The 24,300-nt window shown below is 45.0% G+C and overlaps 1 protein-coding gene across 1 annotated transcript in view; it reads right to left on the bottom strand.

Annotated features, from left to right (window-relative positions):
- LOC310753757 (inositol polyphosphate 5-phosphatase OCRL-like) overlaps positions 1–24,300 on the bottom strand; it is a gene marked incomplete at both ends in the record, with an annotated part of 639,872 nt that overhangs the window by 157,400 nt on the left and 458,172 nt on the right. Inside the window, 2 exon segments of the mRNA XM_083595101.1 lie at positions 15,864–15,975; positions 16,792–16,919. Of these exon segments, the coding sequence (XP_083451227.1) occupies positions 15,864–15,975; positions 16,792–16,919 (240 nt within the window).

The following is a 24,300-nucleotide window of genomic DNA, read 5'->3' as shown; positions in this document are numbered from 1 at the left end:
ACAGAACAGGAAGTGGAGGGTGCCATTCAGAATATGCAGTTGGGTAAATCTCCAGGACCAGACGGCTTAACCTCCAAATATTATAGAGTTTTGAAAGATTGGTTAATTCGGCCACTAATGGAGGTGTGCAATGAGATATTAGAGGGGAAAAAGGCGCCGGAGTCGTGGCAGGAAGCCTACATTACACTTATACCGAAAACTGAGTCTGAAAAGACGCAACTTAAGAACTACCACCCCATATCCCTACTTAATGTGGATTACAAAATATTCGCTGACATTTTGGCTAATAGGTTAAAAAAAGTATTATTGGAAGAGATCCATAAGGACCAAGCTGGCTTTCTCCCGGGTAGACACTTGTCGGACAATACGAGGAACATAATTAACATTTTGGAGAAGTTGCAAGTGAATATAAATACTAAAGCAGTTTTAATTTTTATAGATGCGGAGAAAGCCTTTGACAATATTTCTTGGAGTTTTATGAAGAAAAATCTTCAGGGGATGGGGGTGGGCCAAGGGTTTGAAAATGGTATAAGTGCAATTTATTCAGAACAAAAGGCTAAATTAATTGTTAATAATGTGGTGACAGAGGGATTTAAGATAGAGAAAGGTACACGACAAGGCTGCCCAATTTCCCCATTGTTGTTTATTTCAGTCCTGGAGGTACTATTGAACATGATTAGAAGGGACCGTCTGATTAAAGGCATTCAGGTCGGAGCCAAGCAATATAAACTGAAAGCATTTGCAGATGACTTAGTTTTAACATTACAGGAGCCAGAATCTAGTTCGAAAAGAGTTTTGGAAGTGATTCAAGAATTTGGGCAGATGGCTGGTTTTAAGTTGAACAAGTCAAAAACTAAAGTTCTTGAGAAAAATTTAACACCGATTGAGAAAGAAAGGTTCCAGAAGGAGACAGGCCTAACAATAGTAAAGAAAGTTAAATATTTGGGGGTTAACATGACTGCTAAGAACCTAAACTTATTTAAAGATAACTATGAGAAATGTTGGTTAGAAGTGAAGAAAGATTTAGAGATATGGTCAAACCTGAAGCTTTCCTTGTTGGGCAGAATTGCGGCTATAAAGATGAATGTATTGCCAAAGATGTTATTTTTGTTTCAATCTTTGCAAATTTTGGACAAAATGGACTGTTTCAAGAAGTGGCAGAGAGATATTTCTAGATTTGTCTGGCAGGGCAAGAAGCCCAGAATAAAATTTAAAATACTAACTGACGCTAAAGAAAGAGGTGGATTTGCCCTGCCAGACCTGAAACTTTATTATGAATCGGCCGCATTTTGTTGGCTGAAAGAATGGCTGCTTCTTGAAAACACAGACATTTTGGATTTAGAAGGTTTTAATAATGTTTTTGGGTGGCATGCATATTTGTGGTACGACAAGGTTAAAGCTCATAAAGCATTTAAAAACCATATTGTCAGGAAAGCATTGTTTAATGTCTGGCTAAGATATAAAGACTTACTGGAGAATAAAACCCCAAGGTGGTTGTCACCAATGGAAGCAAAGGCACTGAAAAAGTCCAATATGGAGGCCAAATGGCCGAAATATTGGGAAATATTGGAACAAGAAGGAGATAAATTGAAATTGCAGAGTTTTGAGAAATTAAAAGACAAGGTGCGAGATTGGTTGCACTATTTTCAAATAAGAGAGGCCTATAATTTGGATAAAAAAATAGGTTTCCAGGTGGAAAAATCAAAACTGGAAACTGAATTGTTAGAACCCAAAACAAAAACACTTTCAAGAATGTATAACTTGCTGCTAAAATGGAACACGCAGGATGAAACAGTTAAATCTGCTATGATTAAATGGGCACAAGATGTTGGTCATAACATCATGTTTGCTGACTGGGAACAGTTGTGGACCACAGGTATGAAATTTACGGCATGTAATGCCCTGAGAGAGAATATTATGAAAATGATATACAGGTGGTACATGACACCAGTCAAGCTTGCAAAAATCTATCATTTGCCCGACAATAAATGTTGGAAGTGTAAAGAAAATGAAGGAACATTCTTTCACCTTTGGTGGACATGCCCAAAGATTAAGGCTTTCTGGGAGATGATTTATAACGAAATGAAAAAAATATTTAAATATACATTCCTTAAGAAGCCAGAGGCCTTTCTCTTGGGCATGGTCGGCCAATTGGTGCCAAAGAAGGACAGAACTTTCTTTATGTATGCAACAACAGCAGCAAGAATTCTCATCGCAAAGTATTGGAAGACACAAGAGCTACCTACTCTGGAAGAGTGGCAGATGAAGCTGATGGATTATATGGAATTGGCGGAAATGACTGGCAGAATCCGAGACCTGGGAGAAGAGTTGGTGGAAGAAGACTGGAAGAAATTTAAAGACTATCTTCAGAAATACTATAAAATTAATGAATGTTAAAACTGTGCTTGGATTGGTAATAAGTGGTAATTAGTGACAAAAGTTAATAAGATTATGTAAAAAATGTATTGATAAATGGTTGAAAATATCGATGTATAATATGTTATGGTACAAAGTTAAAATATTTGAAAAAGGGTAAGAATTTGCTGAATTAAGTATGTAAACGGGAACACAAAAAGGGGGAGGTGTGAGGAGGTCAAGAACATAAGCACATGAATTTGAGGATACTGGGAAAAATGGATTTGTTTTATTTCTTTTTCTAAACTTTGTTTTTCTTAATTAGCTGTTGTTTTTCTTTCTGTATTTTTTGTGTTTTCTTTTTTGTAATGTTTATTTTTATCTATGGTTTTTTATTCTGTGAATTTTTATTTTTCTCTTTTGTAAAACTCTAATAAAAATTTATTTTAAAAAAAAAGGAAAAGATGATGTATAGGGAAAATGTATAAAACAGGAAATAAGGCTTGCTGGAAGTGTAAAATCAAAGAAGGCAATTTCTACCATATGTGGTGGACATGCGAAGAAATGAAGAAATATTGGGAACTTATTTATAGTGAGTTAAAAAAATATATTTAAATAAACTTTTCCCAAAAGGCCAGAGGCCTTCCTATTAGGAATAATTGGGGATGAAATCAAAAAAGAAGATAAGACATTATTCCAGTATGCTACAGTTGCCGCTAGAATATTAATTGCTCAAAATTGGAAAAGCCCAAACACCCCAGCGATTAGAGATTGGCAAATAAAATTATTTGAATTTGCTGAACTAGCAAAAATGACACAAAAAATCAGAAACCAAAAAAATACAAAGTTTATTAGTGACTGGAATAAATTTATGATATACATTGAAGGGAATTATAGAAACTTAAAAACTATAGCAGGTTTGATATAGATCTTACGATGTGTAAACCGTTAACAATTATCAGCTGCACTTTGGTGGTCTCTAGCTGTTATGATAAAGATAATGGGGATTATAATTGTTTTTGTTATTAAATTAAAAAAAAAAGTTGAGTGGAAAATAAGGTGATATTCTAAAAGGAATGTTAAGAGATTAGGATTTGCTGAATTAACAAATTGAACTAGAGAACAAGAAGAGGAGGTATGAGGAAGTCAAAGAAATATGTGACTGAAAAACTGTTATTGAAACTGAATTGTTTTTTAATATTTTTCTTTTTCTTTTTCTTTTTGTGTTTATATAAAATTGGAAAATCTAATAAATATTCATTTAAAAAAAAAACAATTATCAGCTGCAGGAAAAAGAAAGTATTTATATTAAGAAGCCTGAAATCGGGAGGGATGGAGGTCAATAGGTGTGTAGAGGAAAGATTTAAATATTTAAAGATATAAAGATTCAAGTGTGAAGACAAAGAACTGTAATGGAAACCAGTGGCGTAGCGTGGGGGGTGCAGGGGGGGCCGGCCGCACCGGGCGCAACATCTGGGGGGGGGACGCGCTCGCACTCGCAGCTCTCTGCCCCCTGCTAAAATCCACGGGTTAGGGGGCGCAAATTACTTGCCTTGCCCCGGGTGCTGACAACCCACGCTACGCCACTGATGGAAACTGATGTTATTTTTATGTTATGTTTGGATATCCCTTTTGAAATTGTTGATTTGTTTTCTCTTTTGGTTATCTAAGTGAAATTCAATAAAAAGAAATGGAAAAAAAGAGATAGAGAACATGTAGAAGAAGAAGAAGAAGAGTTTGGATTTGATATCCCGCTTCATCACTACCCTAAGGAGTCTCAAAGCGGCAGCTAGACTGGTGACTGGGGGCGGCCGCCAAGACCATATAACACCGGTCTTGAAAGACCTACATTGGCTCCCAGTACGTTTCCGAGCACAATTCAAAGTGTTGGTGCTGACCTTTAAAGCCCTAAATGGCCTCAGTCCAGTATACCTGAAGGAGCATCTCCACCCCCATTGTTCTGCCGGACGCTGAGGTCCAGCGCCGAGAGGCTTCTGGAGGTTCCCTCATTGCGAGAAGCAAAGCTACAGGGAACCAGGCAGAGGGCCTTCTCGGTAGTGGCGCCCGCCCTGTGGAACACCCTTCCAGCAGATGTCAAAGCGATAAACAACTACCTGACATTCAGAAGACATCTTAAGGCAGCCCTGTTCAGGGAAGTTTTTAACGTGTGATATTTTAGTGTATTTTTGGTTTCTATGGAAGCCGCCCAGAGTGGCTGGGGAGGCCCAGCCAGATGGGCGGGGTATAAATAATAAATTATTATTATTATTATTATTATTATTATTATTATAACATTCTCCTTTCCCTCCCCCGCCCAACAAACACTCTGTGAGGTGAGTGGGGCTGAGAGACTTCAGAGAAGTGTGACTGGCCCAAGGTCACCCAGCAGCTGCATGTGGAGGAGCGGAGACGCGAACCCGGTTCCCCAGATTACGAGACTACCGCTCTTAACCACTACACCACACTGGCTCTCATATATATGGAGGTTAAAATCAAAATCTATAAGCTAGAACACAGTAAAGAATACAGATCTGAAACTATTAAAATGTGTAGTTTAAGACCTTAACCGCTAATTTAAAATATGCATGTCAATGCTTTATTATAATTAAGGCAGGTAAAATAATTATTACTCTTAATAGTATTCATTGCTATGAGGCTTCTTGAAGCAATTCAGAATACAATCAACATTAGCAGAACACTTTCCTTTACAAGGACAATTTAAAAAGCAACAATTTAAAAGCAATAAAAAAGTTATATTGCATAGGAAAGAATTCTAAAACAACAGCAATGATCACAATTAGCAACAAGACACAATGAAACAGCAAGCAAAAATTGCCACTCCATCATCGCTGAGCCTTGAAACTTGTGTCTTCTCCCCATAATCGAAACTGACATCAAGTCTTATGTCATCTGGAAGAGAATGAAGGAGAAGAGAGATGAATTTCTGCCACATTTACTGATTCACCAAATTGACCTGGCCCCCATTCCACCCTATTTACAAGGAGGCTTTATGGATCCTGTCTTTGGGGGCAACGACTCCTTCCAAGCCTGCAGTTTGGCCATCTTTGTGCTGTGGCAGGATTTCACAGCCACATGACCCAGGAGGTCTGCATCAAGCAAGGATGCTGCAGCTACTGAGTGGGCTCTCCTTAGTCTGGAAAGTGCGTCCCATGTCCCCAGGCTGTGGGTGTTACCTTCTTTGGGGCAGAAGTGAGCCAGCTCCAGAGGGACGAGAGCATGCTGTAGAGAACAGAAAAGACCGTACTGGATCAGATGACTGATCTGATCCTCAACCCTCCCCAAATAATGGGTGCAAGAGAACATGGAAGCAGACCCAAGCCAGGGAAGACTTGCCTCCATCATGGGATGAGTGAGTTCTATTGCCTGGCCCCAATCCCTTGCCCCAGGCGACCTCAATGGGTCCTGCAGCCTACTAGGCAGAGGTGGAAGTGTAAGATCAAGGAAGAGGGCAGGAAATGTCTCCAGCCTTGTCCGGCATGCCAGGGACACACATTGTGTTGTGCGCCTGATACCAGACTGTGATTCCTCCTGTGGGAATCCTTTCACAAGCCACTCTGGGAGCCTCTTGGGGCTGTGAAGGTGCCAAAGGTGAGAGACTTACCTTCAGGCAACTGAGCCTTCTTGCACAGGACATCAGCCAGCTAATGCCACTGGCTGCCAGTTGCCTCTCCGCTGCAATCGCACTTGTTGTGTAACCTCTCAGTTCCTGTGGGAGGAAAGGGGACCTCAGGATCAGGAGGCTGGTCTGGGGGAAAGAGGCAGACCACTGTGAAGCCCTTTACACTCTCAGAGAGAGATCCGTTTCTGTTCTAAAGTGGCAATGTCCTCCAGCCCCAAATTGTAGCTCTGCATCCAAGGCCCTCCTTTGGCTGTCTGGGCAAGTGGGCCTTTGCTGGCTCGTCCATGTGGCCAGCTTGCCTTACAAGAGGGGAAGGGCCCAAGAGGTGCACTGCTAGGTGGCGGCTTCTCCATGAAAGCTTTCTAGGTCAAACAGCCACTGAGGCCATCAAGATACTTACATTCATCAGCAAGTTCAGGGTCTTAGTGCTTGGGGCCTCCCAGAGGAGGCCTCGCAGCATCAGAGTATAACGTTCCTCTAACTCCTGCAGGCAATGGCAATGAGGGAGAGGATGCGCCAAGCAGGGGAAAGAGAGATCAGATGTTGAGCAATGGGAGCAGTGCTTAAAGCGTGTGAAGAAGAAACAACAACTAGAGAAGTCAAATTTCAAGGCTAACAACTTACCTGCTTGTCGGGCTCAGTTTTGACCTCAATGACTGCCGCAAAGGCTGCATGCACAATCAGGCTGTGGAGCTTCAGTGGTAATTTGGGCTTCATGAGGCTGGAGAGAAGGAGGGAAAAGTTTTTAGACTCTGTCTCATATTGGGGGAAGCATCAAATACATGTCATTCTCTTGAACTTCTAGTGAATGCATGTGTTAGCTTAAACCACTTTTGACAATCAAGCAGCGTATCAATTTTACAGGGTAAAAATGAATAAAGGTAAAATTAAAATAAACACACGAGGGCACTGTTTATGTGGCAGTCTACCTGGCACTTGGTTGCAAGCCTCTAGGTCTTAGTTAATCCCACCCCTAAAAGCTGAGCCATTTTGCAGTCATCTCTAGACAATATAGCTTCTCTTTTCTCTCTCACATCTCCACTCATCCTGTAAATAGTTGCTGCATAAAGAAAGCTTTTTGAACGCAAGAAACCCAAGAAATTGTAAGCAATTCTTCCAATCGAATTCACTGCAGTGGCAAGGTCTGGTAACACCTTTCCACATTCTGCTCCCCCCCCCCCCAGCTCCTCATCAAGCTCAAAAAACCCGGTATACCTCAGTTGGTAAAGGGCTTCCAGCGCCATAGCAAGGACCAATTCAGGCTGCGTAAAGCACGCAATCCGTCCCATGAGATCCTGATAGAGAACAGAGGGCGGAGGGGGAAAACATCAGTTCCCTACGGACATCAGGTGGATTCCTCCAACCCCAAACTCAGTGCAGGAATTGGCAATGTAATGCCAAATGCCTGCACAACCCTTCTCTGGGCCAGACCCCGCCAGGCCTTCCTTCTGCCCAGCATCCCCCCAATCCCATCCCCAGCTCTCCTGCCCCCCTCACCCCTGGATACCTCATGCAACCTCTCACTCACCGCAATTGCCTTGACGGCCATCTTTTTGGAGTACCTCAAGCTGTCCTTTTCTCTCTGGCGGGCCTCCGAGCAAGTGGCCAGCACGCAGCACAGCAACATCTCATCCTTCTCCAGTTGCTGAAATGGCAAGAGTCAGGCTGTCAGTTCATGGCAGGAGGGCTTCTCTGCATCTGAGACCGCCAAAATGGGGGTATAAACAGCACTGGTGCATGGGGGGGTGGGGGGTGAGGGATTTCGTATGTACTGTGCTGTTTTCTCAAATACTAACCACAGGCGATGCCCAGACCCTGCCAGTCTCTGAACCATCTGCAACAAGAGAAGAAGGAAAGGACATGGGGGCAGGTTAGTTCATTTCTACTTATTTTCCACAGTTGAGGATTAGAGCATTAAGGCCACCCCTCCTTACGCTCCAAAATGAAAAGGAAGCATTTGCTCACGTGGGCCCACAGCAACCCTGGACTTCTTGGGGACTTTGCGGGTCCCCTTCTTCTTGCGGGCTGCCATGTCCCTCAGTCGCCTGAACCTAGAAGAGAAGGAGAGGGGCAGACCTTGTTGTTGTTGTTATACCGCCCTATACCCACAGGTCTCAGTTACAACCAGTGCTTTTTTCTGGGGGGATGCAGGGGTACGCACACCCCGAAACATTTTGTGAATCTTTGCACTTTTGTCCATTTACTGTACTGCATTTATTTTCCCCAATTTGAACTATAAAATGGCGGTTTTCTTGAGTCAAAATGAGAGTACCCCAAACATTTTTTTAAAATAGAAAAAAGCACTGGTTACAACATAAAAATTGCAGTATAAAAAAACAAAATGCATAATAAAGGTGAAAAACAACCCAGTAAAGCCCCCTCCTCAACACATTTCAAAACCTGAGACAGAAGCCTACAACCAAAATGGGGTGTGTGTGTGTGTGTAAGAGAAGACAGGGAGTCTTTGCAGCATAGCCATAACCAGTGGCGTAGCGTGGGTTGTCAGCACCCGGGGCAAGGCAAGTAATTAGTGCCCCTAACCCGTGGATTTGCGCCCCCTAACCCTAACCCTCAGATGTTGCGCCCGGTGCGGCCGGCCCCCCCTGCACCCCCCACGCTACGCCACTGGCCATAACACAAATACGGGTAACCTTTGGTGAAATTGACTGGCGGCTTCGCTTGCGCCTGCGTGTCTCTGTCTCTCTCTCTCTCTCTCAGAGACACAGTAAAACACTCCCCTTTCTCAGTGTTCTATGCCCGCCTCCAAGAATGTGAGACTTCACTCAGAACTTCTTAACCCTGTAAGTTCTGACTCTCTCCATATTCTTTTCGATCCTCTCCCGGGGAGAGAGAGAGAGAGAGAGAGACAGAGTGAGTCTAGCCAGATCCGGGAGAGGATCGAAGATGAGTGCTCTGTCGCCGGGAGAGCAATGATTTTCGATCCTCTCCCGGATCTGGTTAGACTCACTCTGTCTCTCTCTCTCTCTCTCTCTCTCAGAGACACAGTAAAACACTCCCCTTTCTCAGTGTTCTATGCCCGCCTCCAAGAATGTGAGACATCACTCAGAACTTCTTAACCCTGTAAATTCTGACTCTCTCCATATAGCCTAACAGTTTATTATTTCAGTAATTCAACTTAAAAGGTGAAACGTCTACTTCTCAGAGGTCAGTCTCTATTCTCTATTTGCAATTCTTGTTTTGCTGATTTTCATTTCATACCCCACCCTCCCCCTCTTTCCCCCTCTGTTCTTCCTAACCCAACACTGCATGCAACACTAATGTCTCACAACAAATGAAACTGATCTGTAGAAAACACAACTTGAAAAAAGAGACAAGGCACGTTTTTTTTTGTAAACTAAGAAATCTTCAATCATTTATTTATTTATTTATTTATTTATTTTAAAAAGGAAAGGAGCAGGAAGGAGTTATCCAAGATGATCGTGGCCTAGGAGAGAAAGCAGATGGAGGGAGAGCTTTGAATCAACTCATTTGAGAATGCTGGTGGGAACTTCTTCACATCATGTTTACTCCGTTGCTGAAATTTGCAGGCAGCCGATGCTACAAGGACAAGTAGCCTGCAGGGCTGGGAAGCAGATTACACCAATGGTTGGAGGAGAACAACAGCATCTCTCACTATTACTCAGCATAGCAATATAGAGCTTCCAGGAACAGAGGCACTCTACCTCTGAAGCCCACAGCTAGAGGAGAAGCAGCAGGAGTGGGCTACTGCTTGTGAGTTTGGACTAGATGGGCTTTTCCTCTGATCCAGCAAAGCCACTTCCGCCTACAAAGGAGGTGGAGTTGCGGGTGACTGAGGGAATCCCCGGCCGCGTCAGCCCCTGGACAGCCAATCGCTGGCTCAGGGAGCGTGACCAGCCCTATTTATCGCCGCCTACCTCGTAGCAAATTGTCACAACTTTCTGGGTATTGGCGGTTAGGCATTGGTATTGGTATTGTTCTGTAGATGGAAGAGGGGAGGAAGAGCCATCACCTGCCCCGCATATTGAAGAGGTGAGGGCCTAAGGCACGCCCCTGAGTGGTGACCCCCGGGGGGGGGTCCGAGTTGAAACGGCCCAAACGGCTCTCCACTGGAACACAGTGGTGCATCTCATGTATGTGTGTGGGGGGGATTCCAACACTCCCCCCACCCCCACCCCCACCCCCAGCAAAGGAAAGATAAGGGAAGCATTTCCAGCATTTAAAAGAGCCCTCAGCATAATGCTGTTAGGACAGCAGCCCTGCCTGGAGAGCGAAGGGGGCTGCTAGGAAGGTCGTCAAAGCATCAAGGCATAGATGAGCCAAAGAATGCAATGAAAACTCTCTTAGAGCCAGAGTGACTGACAGGAAGACTGACAGAACGCCTGTCTGTTGCAGTTGATGGCTGAAGAGTTGAGAAACGGAGAAGGGGTAGAGAGAGGGGGGGTGTATAGTGGCTAGAATTCTGGACTAGGAGGACCTGGGAGATCCGAGTGCAAATCCCCACTCAGTCATGAAGTGCACTGTTTGATGTTGGGTCCAGTCACTCTCATCCTAGCCTGCCTAACAGGTTTGTTGTGAGGGGAAAAATGGGGGGAAAGGCAAGCCATCAATGCCACCTTGAACTGCTTGGATGAAAAGTGGGCTATGAATATAATAAAAAGCATCTCAAAATAATGATCATGGAAGGTACCCTGGGGATCATCTAGTCCAACCCCCTGCAATGCAGGAATATGCAGCTGTACCTTATGGGAATTGAACCTGCAACCTTGGTGCTATCTGCAGCTCCCTCTAACCAGCTGAGCTGCAATGAGATTTGAGGGAGAATGGGAAGGCGGGGAAAGGGAGGGGGGTGGGAAGAGAAGTTAAGCTGTTCAGGAAGGGGTTAAATTCCATGGGGATGCTGGCCGTGTGGGGGACCCCAAGCCCTCGCCCCAGAAGATTACAAAAAAGAAGCAGACGAAATCCTACTTACAGATTCACGATGCTGGCCATCTCTTCAGGTGAAATCCACTCCTGTTTAAACTCAACTGCTTTAAAATGCTCACACAACACTAACTCTGAACCTTGGCTCTAACCCTATTGCTACTCCTCTCTGTCTAAAATATACAGGAAAATATGTGCACAAAATATACAAATGAAAATGAAATGATAAAGTGAAAGCAAAGCAAAGCAAAGTCTACACCTATCTCCCCTGTTGGTCCCTCGCTTGCTTCTCCGTCCCAGTTCTGTCTCAACCAACTCCTCCCAACTATCCCACGACGGGGATGTGTAGCTTCTGTCTTTTCTACAAGCAGCACGAGATGTCACAAAGATGGGCAGGACACTGTTTCCTTGACAACCCATCCAGCTTGACCCTGAACTAATCTCCCCCCTCTTTCGTTGCCATGTTTTCTCCCTAACCTTGGGACACCTGCTGTTTGCAGCTTTACGAATCACTTTTTATCACAAACAGGTTCATACATTTTCTGGCAACGTTTCTCAAGAGAGGCCACCCAAGCAATTCACCACCCACAATTTGCTATGCCATCATATTGGCATCAGGTGTTTTCCAGGCCAGTGAATGTCAGCAACCCCTTCTTCTAAAGCTGCTTCCCCAGTTTCATCCAAAATAGAAAGAAATGCTATTTGGTAGCCCATTGAGAAGCTTTGGGAAGTAATGAAATACATTTCTGAAAGTTATTTATGGATGCAGAAGGTCACCATATCTTTGCTTAAGGTGAATGGAAAGGAACATTTCCCCAGGCGGCACACCACTGTCCCCGAATCTCGTCCGCTGCTTGGTCATTTCAACAGATTGTGTGTCTTAGTAAGATTTTGTACATTTCAGAAAGCTTTCCCTTGCCTACAAATGAAGTGCATGATTTTTCAAAAACTTATTAATGCCCCGTGCTTTTACTTCTGGTGTGGTAAAAAATTGCAGAATCTGGCTATCATTTAAAGCAGTGTAAGATGCTGGCTTACGTTTCCCCTCACATTTGGTGACTAGGTAGGGATATGCAGTTTTGTGTTTTGTTTTTTGAAGAGTTCCTAAGGAGTCCTGCTGCTTCCGAGTTTTATTTTGGGGGTTGTTGTTGCTTTTGTTTACAAAAAGGTAATCCAGTTGTAACCTTTTTCTAGGTACAATTCTGTACATTCTGGTACTACCTGTTCACTCATGGTCCCTCCAAATCCCTTTGTTTCTTTTAGCAATGTGTCCTTGTGTATCCGCATAAGCTTTTCAAAGCCTGCTACCTTTGCTTACAGAATTTCTCCTTGGTCTGACTCTGTGGAAGGCACCATGCTATTCCCCTTTAAATTAGCCATTTCGACAGAAAACATGAGAACTGGAATTTTGCTCTTGAATGGATTTCTGGATCGCCTGCATGCCAAGCACATACTTCTCCCACTGGGCCAGCACCCTTCCTCAGTGACTGAGCTCTCATTGCACACAGCCATCCAGCAAGCAAAAAAATGTTCTTGTTAGAAGGGCAGAGTGGGGAGCAAGAGATTCAGGGGCCGGTTTTAGACCCACAGTGCTCGGGTTTATTCTGTTGCCTGCTTGACATTGTGCCTCCTTCCCCCCTACCTTTTATTCCTATGAAAGTTTCACAATGTCGCTGCTTGGGATTCTGGATAATCTATGGTGTTTTTCTTTTCAGTTTTTTAAATTAATTTTCCAAAAATTTTTTTAAGACAAACAAACAAACAAACATCCTAATTGTAATTAAACCAATCTTGATAACATTGTTAAGTGACTTCCTCAAATCCCCCTGGTTGAATTTCATTGTATTTCATTTTAACAGTTTTCCAAAATCAATCTTCTCAAAAAAAAATAATAATAATAACAACTTGATCACTTCACATCTTTCATTCTTTCTAATCTAGCTTGAAACATCTTAATTCCTATCCTTACATATTTAAATCCTAAGCCTATCTCGTATTTGCAAGCTTTTCCAATTAGGTTATCTTGACATATTTAGCTAAATAATCTTTGAATTTTGTCCATTCTTCCTGGTACTCCTCCTCCTTCTGGTCGCGGACTCTTCCCGTCAGGTCGGCTAGCCCCGGGATGTGACTAGATGCTTGTAATGTATGCCAGGCAATCTGGCACAAGTGGGTAGGGTTGCCATCCGCCCGGAATTGCCGGGATTTGGCCGTTGGAAACAAGTGTCCATGCGGGAAACGCTTGAATGTCCAGGAAAATCCAAACGTATAGCAATTCTACACGTGGGGAGTAGGGACGCAAGCGCAAATCAGAATAAAGCAAAGGCTGGGAAAGTTCAAACAGAACCCCCCCCCCCACACACACACAAACACTATTCCTCAAGATTTGTGTTTAAGACACAGGATCATCGAATTGTGGAGTTGGAAGGGACACCGAGGACCATCTAGTTCCGTTATTCCCAATCAGGGGTCCGTGGCCTCATCCCTTGCCTCCCTCCAACTAATTTTCTCTCATTTTGGCATGGCAATAGCATACATTTTATGGGCGGTCTTGTTGTTTTTAGTATACCTAAAATCCTTTGCTTATTACCCCACATTTTGTTCAAAAAATTGCTTTGCAGAGGTAACTACCATAGAGTTATCAAATTTTTCAAAAGTAGGGGGTCTGCGGCTTGGCTTTTGAAAAATAAGGGGTCCTCAGTAATCAGCCAATTAGGAACCACTGATCTAGTTCCATCCCCTACAATGCAGGAATAATGCAGTTGGCCTATACAGGGATCAAACTTATGACCTTGGCATTATCAGCACCCCGCTCTGAACATCTGCGTCACCTTCAGAGTTGTTGTTGTGGGAGCTGTAGTTCACCAAAGTAAATATTGAAAGGATCCTCTTTTCACATCAAGGACAGACCATGCCAAACATCTACCTTATGCACAAAATTGACTCCCCAAGCTCTTCTTGTGTTTTAAGACGCTGGGATGTGGGGAGCCGGAAATTCCACTGGGCTGGCAGAAGCCCCTTTTGTGACTCAATAGAGCTCTGTCTTCAACCCCAATTTTAGTTTGGAAAACTCCTCCCTTTTCCTTTAACACACTCCCCTCCCCCCACTTTCCTGCATTCCACTCTTTTCCATATCGAAAGCAATTTCTAATGTCCACTGCCAGGACCAGCTGAGGATGTTTTTGCTTGAGGCAGAAACACCCTGAGCCTTGCCTCTGCTTCTCCTTTAGGAAAGGAGGCTGGAGAGGAGCAGGTTGTGTTGGCAAAACCCTCACAAGGGCCTGACCGTGGTCACAATAGTGGCATGGCTGCAAGCATGGTGCTCTATGGACCTTGATCTGCCCCCCCCCTTGAGCCAATGGCCTCGCAACGCCTCATGCGCAGGTTGGCCCTGCCAGTTCCTAGGGTGCCCAGTTGGATTATTTCAGTGGGGAAGGAGGAAGTTCCCAATCCTGTTCCACTGCTCTCCGCCTACTCCCCCCCCCCCAAGTCATCCATCTAGCCTCCACTCCATCCCACTTCAAATGAAAATAAATAATAAAAGAGCTCCAATCCAGACTCTGCAGTCTCCATAGCTGCTCTCAGAGCTCCAGTCTCCTTTGGTCATTTTGGGGACTCCCTTGAGAAGAACAAGTGGACATCTAGGAGTTGCTGTTGGTGGTGGTGGCGGGAGCAGGGCTCAGCTCCTCCTGCTCTTAAGTGTGCTCTGCTCAGTTCTGCAGCCTTATCCCTTGGCACCAGGTGCACATATGCTCTCATAACCCCCTCAAGCCAAGCCCAGTTCTTTTTCTGCCTCTGTTCTCCCTCCTACCACTGAGCCCTGGAGACAAAGCTTAATGGGGAGAGGGGAGGGCAGACCTCCCCTCAAGAGTCTATGCAATAATTCGCAGCCAGCCGCTGCTGGGCTGAAACTTGCAAGCTGCAAGCAGTATGAGGAAGGAGAGCAATTGAGAAACACCTTGGGGAAGCAATGTAGCCCTCTTTCTGCACCTGCAAGCCTTGTTGTGAAGAGCGAAGTCAGATTCCATGGTATCTGCACGACCTGATGCCCCATGCAGCACCCCCTCTCCACAGCCTCTCCCTCATGTGTGCTGCGAGGGCCCAAGGCGGCTACATTTGGAAAGTCTGGCTGAGCTTCAGAGCAGTGGAGAAACCAGCCAAGGCAAGTGTAGCTCCCCTCCAAACACCAGAACAATCTCTGCACAACGGATCTTTCATTTTGAAACAACCGCTTCCCAATAAATTAAGAGTGTGTGTGCACCAAGTACAGGAACCCAGGACACAAAAGCAGAAAGACAAAGTTGCAGAACTTGGGGTCGGGTGGGGAGCCCAACCCAACCCAGCTGTACCCACTGCCTCAGCTCCCCTCCTGCTGCCCAGCCTGCGCCCCCTCCTCCTCCCTGGTCCCTTTAGGCAGTGCTTAGTGTCTTATGAAGAATTAACACCCTAGAACTCTACTTGGCAGAATGCGGACAGATAGCTGAACTATAGAGAGCAGGCTAAGGCGTACGTGGGCCACAGTGGCTGCCCTGCCCCTTCTTGATGAGCATCAAGGCTGGGGGGACAGAGAAAGAGGTCCTGCAATCCCAGGACAGGCCAGGAATCCTTATGCCTGGTACCCACCAAGAGTAGCACATGCTCAGCTGCAGCAGAAGGGGAGAGCGTGGACTACTGCGCAGGGACTGAGAGCAGCAGTGGTGGTAGTAGGATGGGCAGGGGAATGACTGTCCTCCAACAGGGTCCCTCCCCAAGCTCCCTGAACCTGCTGCCAATGCCCTGGAACCATGTGGAAAGCCAAGTGTGCAACCGTGTCAGGAGTCAAGAGGAAAAGGTGGAAAGGGCGAAGCACAGGGAAGGGAGCAACGCCTCATGCGCAGGTTGGCCCTGCCAGTTCCTAGGGTGCCCAGTTGGATTATTTCAGTGGGGAAGGAGGAAGTTCCCAATCCTGTTCCACTGCAGGCCTTACCTAGCATGTTGCCACTGACGTTGTTGCTCTCAGAGTATTTCAGCAGCTCCCGCAGGAAAGCCACCACGAAGCGGAACACGTTCTGGTGCGACCGCGGCAACTGGCAGATCACCTGCAAGACAGGGAGGGGCGGTTTGGAGTTTCAGTGCAGAGCTTTGCTAGAGGAGGGGCATGGATCACTAGCACGGTGTACTTATTATGTTTGCAGGTTTAGACCTGGCATAAAAAAAAAGAATGTTTAAAATGGTAACCGGACTAGAACTCTGCTGGGAACTTTGGGGAATAATACAACTGTAGAGTCGGAGGGGACCACAAGGGTTAACTAATCGAACCCCCTGCAATGCCTAAGGTGGGACTCAAACTCAGGACACTGAGATGAAGAGTCTTATGCTCTACCAACTGAGATATCTTGGGGGAAGGGCCATAGCTCTGCAGTAAACCACCTGCTTTTCATGCAGAAAGTCTCAGGCTCCACCCCCAGCATCTCCCAGGAGGGTAGGGAACATCCCTTGTCTGAAATCCTGGAGAGCCACTGCTTGTCAATTTCGACAATACTGAGCTAGATGGCCCAGTATATGGCCGCTTCCTGGGTTGGAAATTCAAGCAAGGTTCACTGAAACAGGTGGGCTATTGTTACAAGTCCTGGTCAGAAAGCAAAAAGGCAACATGTGCGCACCCCACCCCCCTCCACAACCGAGAGGGATGGTTATCAAAGGAGACATCAGCAACCTCTGCAGTTAACAAGGCTTCCCAGACCAGACTAGCCCTCCTGCCAGTGTGCCGGTTTACTGGCTTTCAGGGATGTTTTAGTGGATTTCCTGTTACTCGCGGCAACATTTGGACTAGATGACTTTGGAAATCCCTTCTGATTCTATGCTTCTGTACACACCACAGACCAGCCAGGAAGAGATGGGGCTCTGGGGCCGACCTGGCGACAGAGGTGGCTGTCATGTGAGCACTCAAGGCAGCGCTGATAGAGTTCATAGCAAAGGACCGGTTCTGGCACTGCCTCCAGAAAGATGAGCAGAGCTTCGGCCACCGAGTGGTCCCTGCCAGCTATTGACAGCCTGGCAAGGGAAGTGTTCTGTCCTGTTACCTGCAGCTTGCCTCCTTCCCAGGCTGGTCCAAAGCAAGAAGCTTGGTCCTTATACATCTGGGCCCACCTTGCAAGTTCCCCCTTTTGGCGCAAGGTGGACCTTGAACCCGCAGCCCTGAGATTAAGAGTGTCACGCTCTACCAGCTGAGCCATCCCACTGTAATTATCCCACACCTCCCCTCTTGACGAAGCTGCCTGCAAAGCTGATCTGCCGAGGAAATGTCCTTCTGCAGGCATGGTTTCAATCCAAACAACAAATACTAGTGGTCAACTCCAAAAGTGCGGTCAAGAAACCCTGCTTGCCAAAGAACAATTGAACGCACCCTTGAAGCTCCTTTGCAGCCGTGTCTTTACCTGTCTCCACACCTGACACCACGTATGATGCTAGATGTGGGGCCTGCGGGCCTGTCAAGGTTCCCCACCTCTGCTCTATCTAGCCAGGCTGATGTTTTCAAATGGGGGTTAAAGCTGTGAAGCTGTTTGGATGCATGACTGGACTTGACTGTGGGGATTTCAGTTTGCTGTGTCTCGGAGCCTTAAGGATGGGCTGGCCTAGGAACCTAAGCCACCAGGTATATAAAAGTGAGGTCCACTCCAGCCAAGAGCGAAAGAAAACCACCAAGCAGCCCTGCTCCCCAACAATGTTCCCCAAAGAGGATACGGATCGTCTCGGGAATGCTGGTGTCCAGGCACTCAATTCTCTCCTGCAGCTCGTCCTGCGTGCCCGGGGTCTGGAAGAGGTCCTCCTGAAGCAGAGTATCACCCATGCGTTCAGAAGGGATGAGGTACATCCTGGATAGCATGAAGAACAATCCAGCCCTGGGGTGCATAATGTGAGGTCGAGGAATGCCACAATGGAGAGAAGCCCATCACCAAGAGAGCTGGCACAAGGGCTGAGAATTGTATCCCGCCTGCTTTCCACAGTAGCATTCCTACTACCCTTCTCCTGATTTGGGGCAATGGGAGAGTGAAATCATTCCCCGCTTCTTCTAGTGGCCAGTCTCAGAGAGCCGCTTTGCGAGGGATAGACAGAGAATGGTTGGGAACACTTGGGTTCTTCTGAGCCGCTCTAAGGAATAGTATATGCTGGATGTCCCACCCGCTGCCGCTCCACCAAGGTGCCACTATACTCACAGCAGGAGCTTGTAAGAGCGAGTCGGTAGCTAAGATATAAATCAGTTGGGACGTTTGGAACCTGCACACCCCAAAACTGGTACTGGATTCCAGCCCACACCCATCCTTTCAATGGTACCGTCCCCCTCAGCTCACCTGGTGGCAGGCATTCTTGAAGAGGTGGTCCACCAAAAGCCAGATCTCCTTGGCCGCTCAGTGGAGTCATCACCATCCTGGGGTACGATATCCAGAAACTGCTTCTCCTGGAGGTCCAATGACAAGCGGGACTGGCGTGAGAGCCTGACAGAATGTGTGCCTGTATGCATTCTTTCCTTGCTCCAGCTGGGTGGACAAGTCTTGCCCTCTGAGGCCACAACTAGGGCTGGGCAATAGCTGGCTTTCAACACGGTGATATATCACTAGCTAAACATTGCAATACACCAATATATCACAATGTCTGAAATAAGATGGAGCTATGTAGAGGCATTGTCTGGCTTCACAGTTTCCCCCCACATGGTGTTTTTTGCATAGTACACACACACATCATGATTCGCAATATATTGCCAGGTCAGAAATTATGAAACCAGTCTCACTATCTAGACTTCAAGCTGATTTGAAAATATATCTATATTGACATATCGCCCGGCCCTAGCCACAGGAAGCATCTCGAGTGGGGAAACAAAAAACAAATTGCTTGCACCCCAAATCCAAGCTCCCCCTCCCCCTATTAATATGCAGCTAGTAATCCTCCCACTCCGGATGTGCAGTTCACCCAAAAGCTTACTAAATATGACTTCCGGAGGCGGCGCCAACGGCAATGGCGGTCTCCTTCTGAGTAAGAGGGAGAAGCCCCGCAGAAAGTGGGTCTATCCGCTACGGTGAAGCGGAGACCCGATCGGAAATCGCAGGCAGAAGGAGCCTGCGAGCGTGGGACTCGGCGGGCACCATTTGCGCCCCCCGAATCAGCGAAGGAACCCCGCAAGGGGCTCCGGAGCGTAACGGGAGGCGCGGTGCTGAGAGTCAATTGCTCCTTCTGTGGGGTGAAGCCGCGTAGCTGTTGCCGGAGAGCGCTGACCTTTTTCCTGTGACAATTCGGCTGCTAAACTACTACCCGTGAGTAGGTGAAATTAAAAGATTGGACTTGAAGAAGAAAAAAGGCGTTAATTTGGCACTGAAGCGGGAAGGTGTAAACAGGAAGTCCGCCTCCCGTTTCTGTAACAGATCAAAGCAAAGACGTTTCTATGCTAATACTTGGAAAGCGGAGCTTTTAAAGTCTTAAATCGAAACATCAAAGCGAAAGAACTCCCCCCCCCCCCCAGATTGGGAGAGGGGGGGAAGAGGGAAAGTAACTTTATTTCTTCTGGGAAAAATAGAGGTAAAACTTTCTTTCTTTTTTTCTGTTGAAACTCTTGGGAACGGACTGCCAGGCTTATGAGAACTGCTACATTGGGACTCGCACTACTTATGGACATTGTAACTTTTTAATGATTAACTCTGCAAGGGAGATACATTTTGAGAGTCTTCTTTGGACTGGAAACTGTTGCATGTTTTTATTGAAGGGGACATGGAAAGTTAGAAAAGACTTTTCTATTGTGAATTTTATGGCTGCTACAGTGTCCCCCTAGAGGAATATTGAAGTTGTGCATTTAGTTGGGGGAATTTTCCACTGTGGACATTAGGGAATTTCCACGGTAAGATCTGACCTTGACTCAAGATAAAGGGGGATGACTGAACAAAGAGCAACAAGATCAGGCAAGGTCAGAGTGCAGCAGCCCAGTGCTGTTTCCCAGCAACGTAGAGCATCTGTACCCGGCCTTCCTGTGACACAGGAGGAAGATCTGGCAGAAGTTGAACCAAAAGGAATGGCCTCAGAAGGGGAATTTACTTCTGTATTAAATAAAATTTATGAGAAATTGGAAGGCCTAAGTAAACAAGTTACAGAACAATCAAATAAAATTGACGGGAATACTGCCAGCATTAATTCAAATACAAAATCTATTGAAAAACTGCTGGAAGAATCTGCGTCTACTCGAAAAATAGCTGAGGAAGCAAAAGAAAAAGTAGCGGCTGTGGAGGAAGAAATAAAACCTATGCGTAAACAGATTGGGGACCATCAGTCTTTATTGTCTATGATTGAATTGAAGGAGAAACAGACAAACCTGAGGATCAGGGCCGTGCCGGAACTTGAAAAAGATAATCTGAGCGACTATCTTACACAGGAATTTGGGAAATTTTGGAATTTGGAGCTGGAAAAAGACTTTAAGATAGTGAGCGCCTTTAGACTTGGAAGAGGAGGGAGAAAGAACAGGGTGAGAGAATGTTTGGTTACCCTCCGAACGAAAGAAGAGAGGGATAAAATATTGAGTGCACACTTTCAGAAGACCTTGGAGATTAACGATTCGAGAGTCGAGATTTTTAAGGATATACCGAAATATCTTTTGGACCTGAGAACCAACTACGGAGACTTGGTGGCCCTACTGAGAAGTAATAGCATTGTCTTTAGATGGGAATTCCCCCAGGGATTATCTTTTACCTATAAAGGGAAAAAGTTCAAAATTAGATCAGTGGAAGATAAGGAAAAATTTTTGAGAGACTACGAAGAAGACTTACAAAAAGAAGCACTAGAAGAGTTAAGAGCCCTGAGACCAGGAGTTTTAGACACAGCACCACTACCTTTGGGATTGTACAAATCAAAAAAAGGGATACCACCGTCAGAACAAGAAGAGCTTTTGGGAGCAGTTGGAGGAAAATAGAATAAACACATCATGTCTCTGCAATTACTAAGTTGGAACATTCATGGTTTTAACTCCCCGGAGAAGAGGAAGAAAGTATTCCATTTATTGAAAAAGGAACAACTGGACTTAATTTGTTTACAGAGAGCCAGTGTGGTGTAGTGGTTAAGAGCGGTAGTCTCGTAATCTGGGGAACCGGGTTCGTGTCTCCGCTCCTCCACATGCAGCTGCTGGGTGACCTTGGGCCAGTCACACTTCTTTGAAGTCTCTCAGCCCCACTCACCTCACAGAGTGTTTGTTGTGGGGGAGGAAGGGAAAGGAGATTGTTAGCCGCTTTTAGACTCCTGAAGGGGAGTGAAAGGTGGGATATCAAGTCCAAACTCCTCCTCCTCCTCCTCCTCCTCCTCCTCTTCTTCTTCTTCTTCTTCTTCTTCTTCTTCTTCTTCTTCTTCTTCTTCTTCTTCTTCCAGGAAACCCATGTGATAAGGCTCCATAGGAAAGTTCTAATTAATAAAAGACTGGGTCAAGAATTTATTTCATCGGACAAAGTTAAAAAGAGAGGAGTCGTTATCTACGCCAAAGAGAGTCTATCACCGAAATTTGTTTTTAAAGATGAACAAGGAAGAATTGTTGCAATTGAGATTCAATCACAAGGAGAGAAATTTTTGATTGTAGGAATTTATGCACCAAATGAGGGGAAGTCTGAATTCTTTAAGAAATTGCATGAGACATTGTTGGACTATATGGACTATAACATTATTATGATGGGAGATATGAATGGAGTGGTATCCACAAACATGGATAAGTCGCAGAGACAGGTGGTAACCAAAGATGGCAGACTACCAAAAACCTTTTTTGAACTGACTGACAATATGGACTTGATTGACATTTGGAGAACTAAGAACCCCCTTGAAAGAGAGGGAACATTCTTCTCTGAAGCCAATATGACTTGGACAAGAATTGACCAAATATGGATAACTAGAGGACTGGCACCTAAGACTCGAAAAGTGGAAATTTGCCCAAAAACTTGCTCCGACCATAATGCGGTGAAGATGGAGATGAAATTAACACCAATTGGTTCCTTCAGATGGAGGATGAATGACACCTTATTCAGAGATCAAGAGGTTATCAAGAAGGCCCAAAAAACCTTGAGAGACTATTTTGAGATAAATTTTAATACTACGGTTGAAAAAAGAACAATCTGGGACGCAAGCAAAGCGGTTATGAGAGGGTTTCTGATTCAACAGAATACAATAAAGAAAAGAACTCAAAATGAGAAAAAAGATAAAATTTTGGGGAAAATAAAAGAGGGAGAGAAGAAACTAAGAGCAAAACCAAAATCGCAAGAGATTCTGAGAGAAATTAAGTTACATCAAGTACAATATATGAAAATGATAAATCAGGAAGTGGAATGGAAAATTAAGCAGATGAGACAAAAGACATTTGAATCGGCTAATAAATGTGGGAAACTGCTAGCTTGGCAGATGAAGAAAAGACAAAAATTAAACACCATTACAAATTTGCATGTAGATGGAAAGAACATTCAGAATCCATTGGAAATTAGAAAGTGTTTCCAGAGATATTTTAAACAACTATATACACAAGGGCCACAGAAAGAGACTGATTTAGACCAATTTTTAAGAACAAATGGACTACAAAAAATCTCTCAGGAAAATAAGATAATGTTGAGTCACAAAATTACAGAACAGGAGGTGGAAGGTGCCATTCAGAATATGCAGTTGGGTAAATCTCCAGGGCCAGATGGTTTAACCTCCAAATACTACAGATCTTTGAAAGATTGGTTAATTCGGCCACTAAAGGAGGTTTGCAATGAAATTTTAGAGGGGAAAAAGGCACCGGAGTCGTGGCAGGAAGCCTACATTTCACTTATACCGAAAACTGAGTCTGAGAAGACGCAACTTAAGAACTACCGCCCCATATCCCTGCTCAATGTGGATTACAAAATATTTGCTGACATTTTGGCTAACAGGTTAAAAAAAGTATTAGTGGAAGAAATTCATAAGGACCAAGCTGGCTTTCTTCCAGGTAGACACTTGTCAGACAACACGAGGAATATAATTAATATTTTGGAGAAGTTGCAAGTGAACATAAATACCAAAGCAGTTTTAATTTTTATAGATGCGGAGAAAGCCTTTGACAATATTTCTTGGAGTTTTATGAAGAAAAATCTTCAGGGGATGGGGGTTGGCCAAGGGTTTGAAAATGGTATAAGTGCAATTTATTCAGAACAAAAGGCTAAATTAATTGTTAACAACGTGGTGACAGAGGAATTTAAGATAGAGAAAGGTACACGAGAAGGTTGCCCAATCTCCCCACTGCTTTTTATTTCAGTCCTGGAGGTTTTGTTAAATATGATTAGAAGGGACCGTCTGATTAAAGGTATTCAGGTCGGAGCCAAACAATACAAATTGAAGGCTTTTGCAGATGACTTAGTTTTGACGTTACAGGAGCCAGAATCTAGTACGAAAAGAGTATTAGAACTGATTCAAGAATTTGGTCATGTGGAGGACTTCCGGGTTAGCGCGAACGGCTAATGGCGGATTCCCTCCGAACTCCGGAGGGAATCGGCTCTTCAGGAGCGGGGTCTTGCCGCTGCGGTGACGTGGGGACCCTTAGAAATCACAGGCGGGGAAGCCTGTGAACCTGGTGACTCGGTGGGCACCATTTGCGTCCCCCCCGACCCGTGAAGAAGCCTTTTTAAAGGCTTTGGAACGGGGGACGGGGTGAGCGGCGCGGTGCTGAGAGTCGACTGCTTCTCCTGGGGAGTGAAGCCGTGAGCCATGGTTGGAGGGCGCTGACTTCTTCCTGTGAACAATCAGACCCTAAAAGTAACAACCCGTGAGTAGTACGGAAATTGGATTTTTAAAGAAAATTTCTTTGGAATTTGGCACGATTGGGGAAGGTGCAAACAGGAAGTCCGCCTCCCCGCCTTGCAAAAGATCTAAAGCAAGGACTAGTTAACTAAAGTCGAGAGAATTGTCTTTTCGATAAAAGATATCAATTTCACGATTTGGCGATATAAGTATAAGAAATTGTGCTGGAGGATAAGAGTTAATTTTGAGAGTTGAAGTTCCACCCCCCCCCCCGGACCCGGGAGTGATCCGCGAGAGAGCCTGCTGAGGAGATATAGAGAAGTTTGACAGCTGTCAAATTTAGCTGTCAAAAAGGAAAAAGAGAACTTTGTTTCTGCTGTCTCTGCTGGATACAGTTGCTGCAACTTGGTTATATTTTCTTGAAAATAAGTAAGAACTGATACAAATTAACCTGACTTTTGGATTTTAACTGGAAAGAATACTAAGTTACTAAATCCCTCTAGAGGAGGATTTGGGACATTACAAGAATGGCTGGAAAAGGGAAAATTCAGGCTGGGCTGGACAGAATATTTGTTCTCCTGGGAAAGTTACAAGGCCAAATTGAGGTTTTGTCTACAAATGTAACAACCTTGAATTTAAAAGTAAATAACATTACGGAACTT

The sequence above is a fragment of the Podarcis filfolensis genome, assembly GCF_964270895.1.
Source record: "Podarcis filfolensis genome assembly, chromosome: W".
NCBI lineage: Eukaryota > Metazoa > Chordata > Lepidosauria > Squamata > Lacertidae > Podarcis > Podarcis filfolensis.
This window is presented reverse-complemented; position numbering and strand designations above follow the sequence as displayed.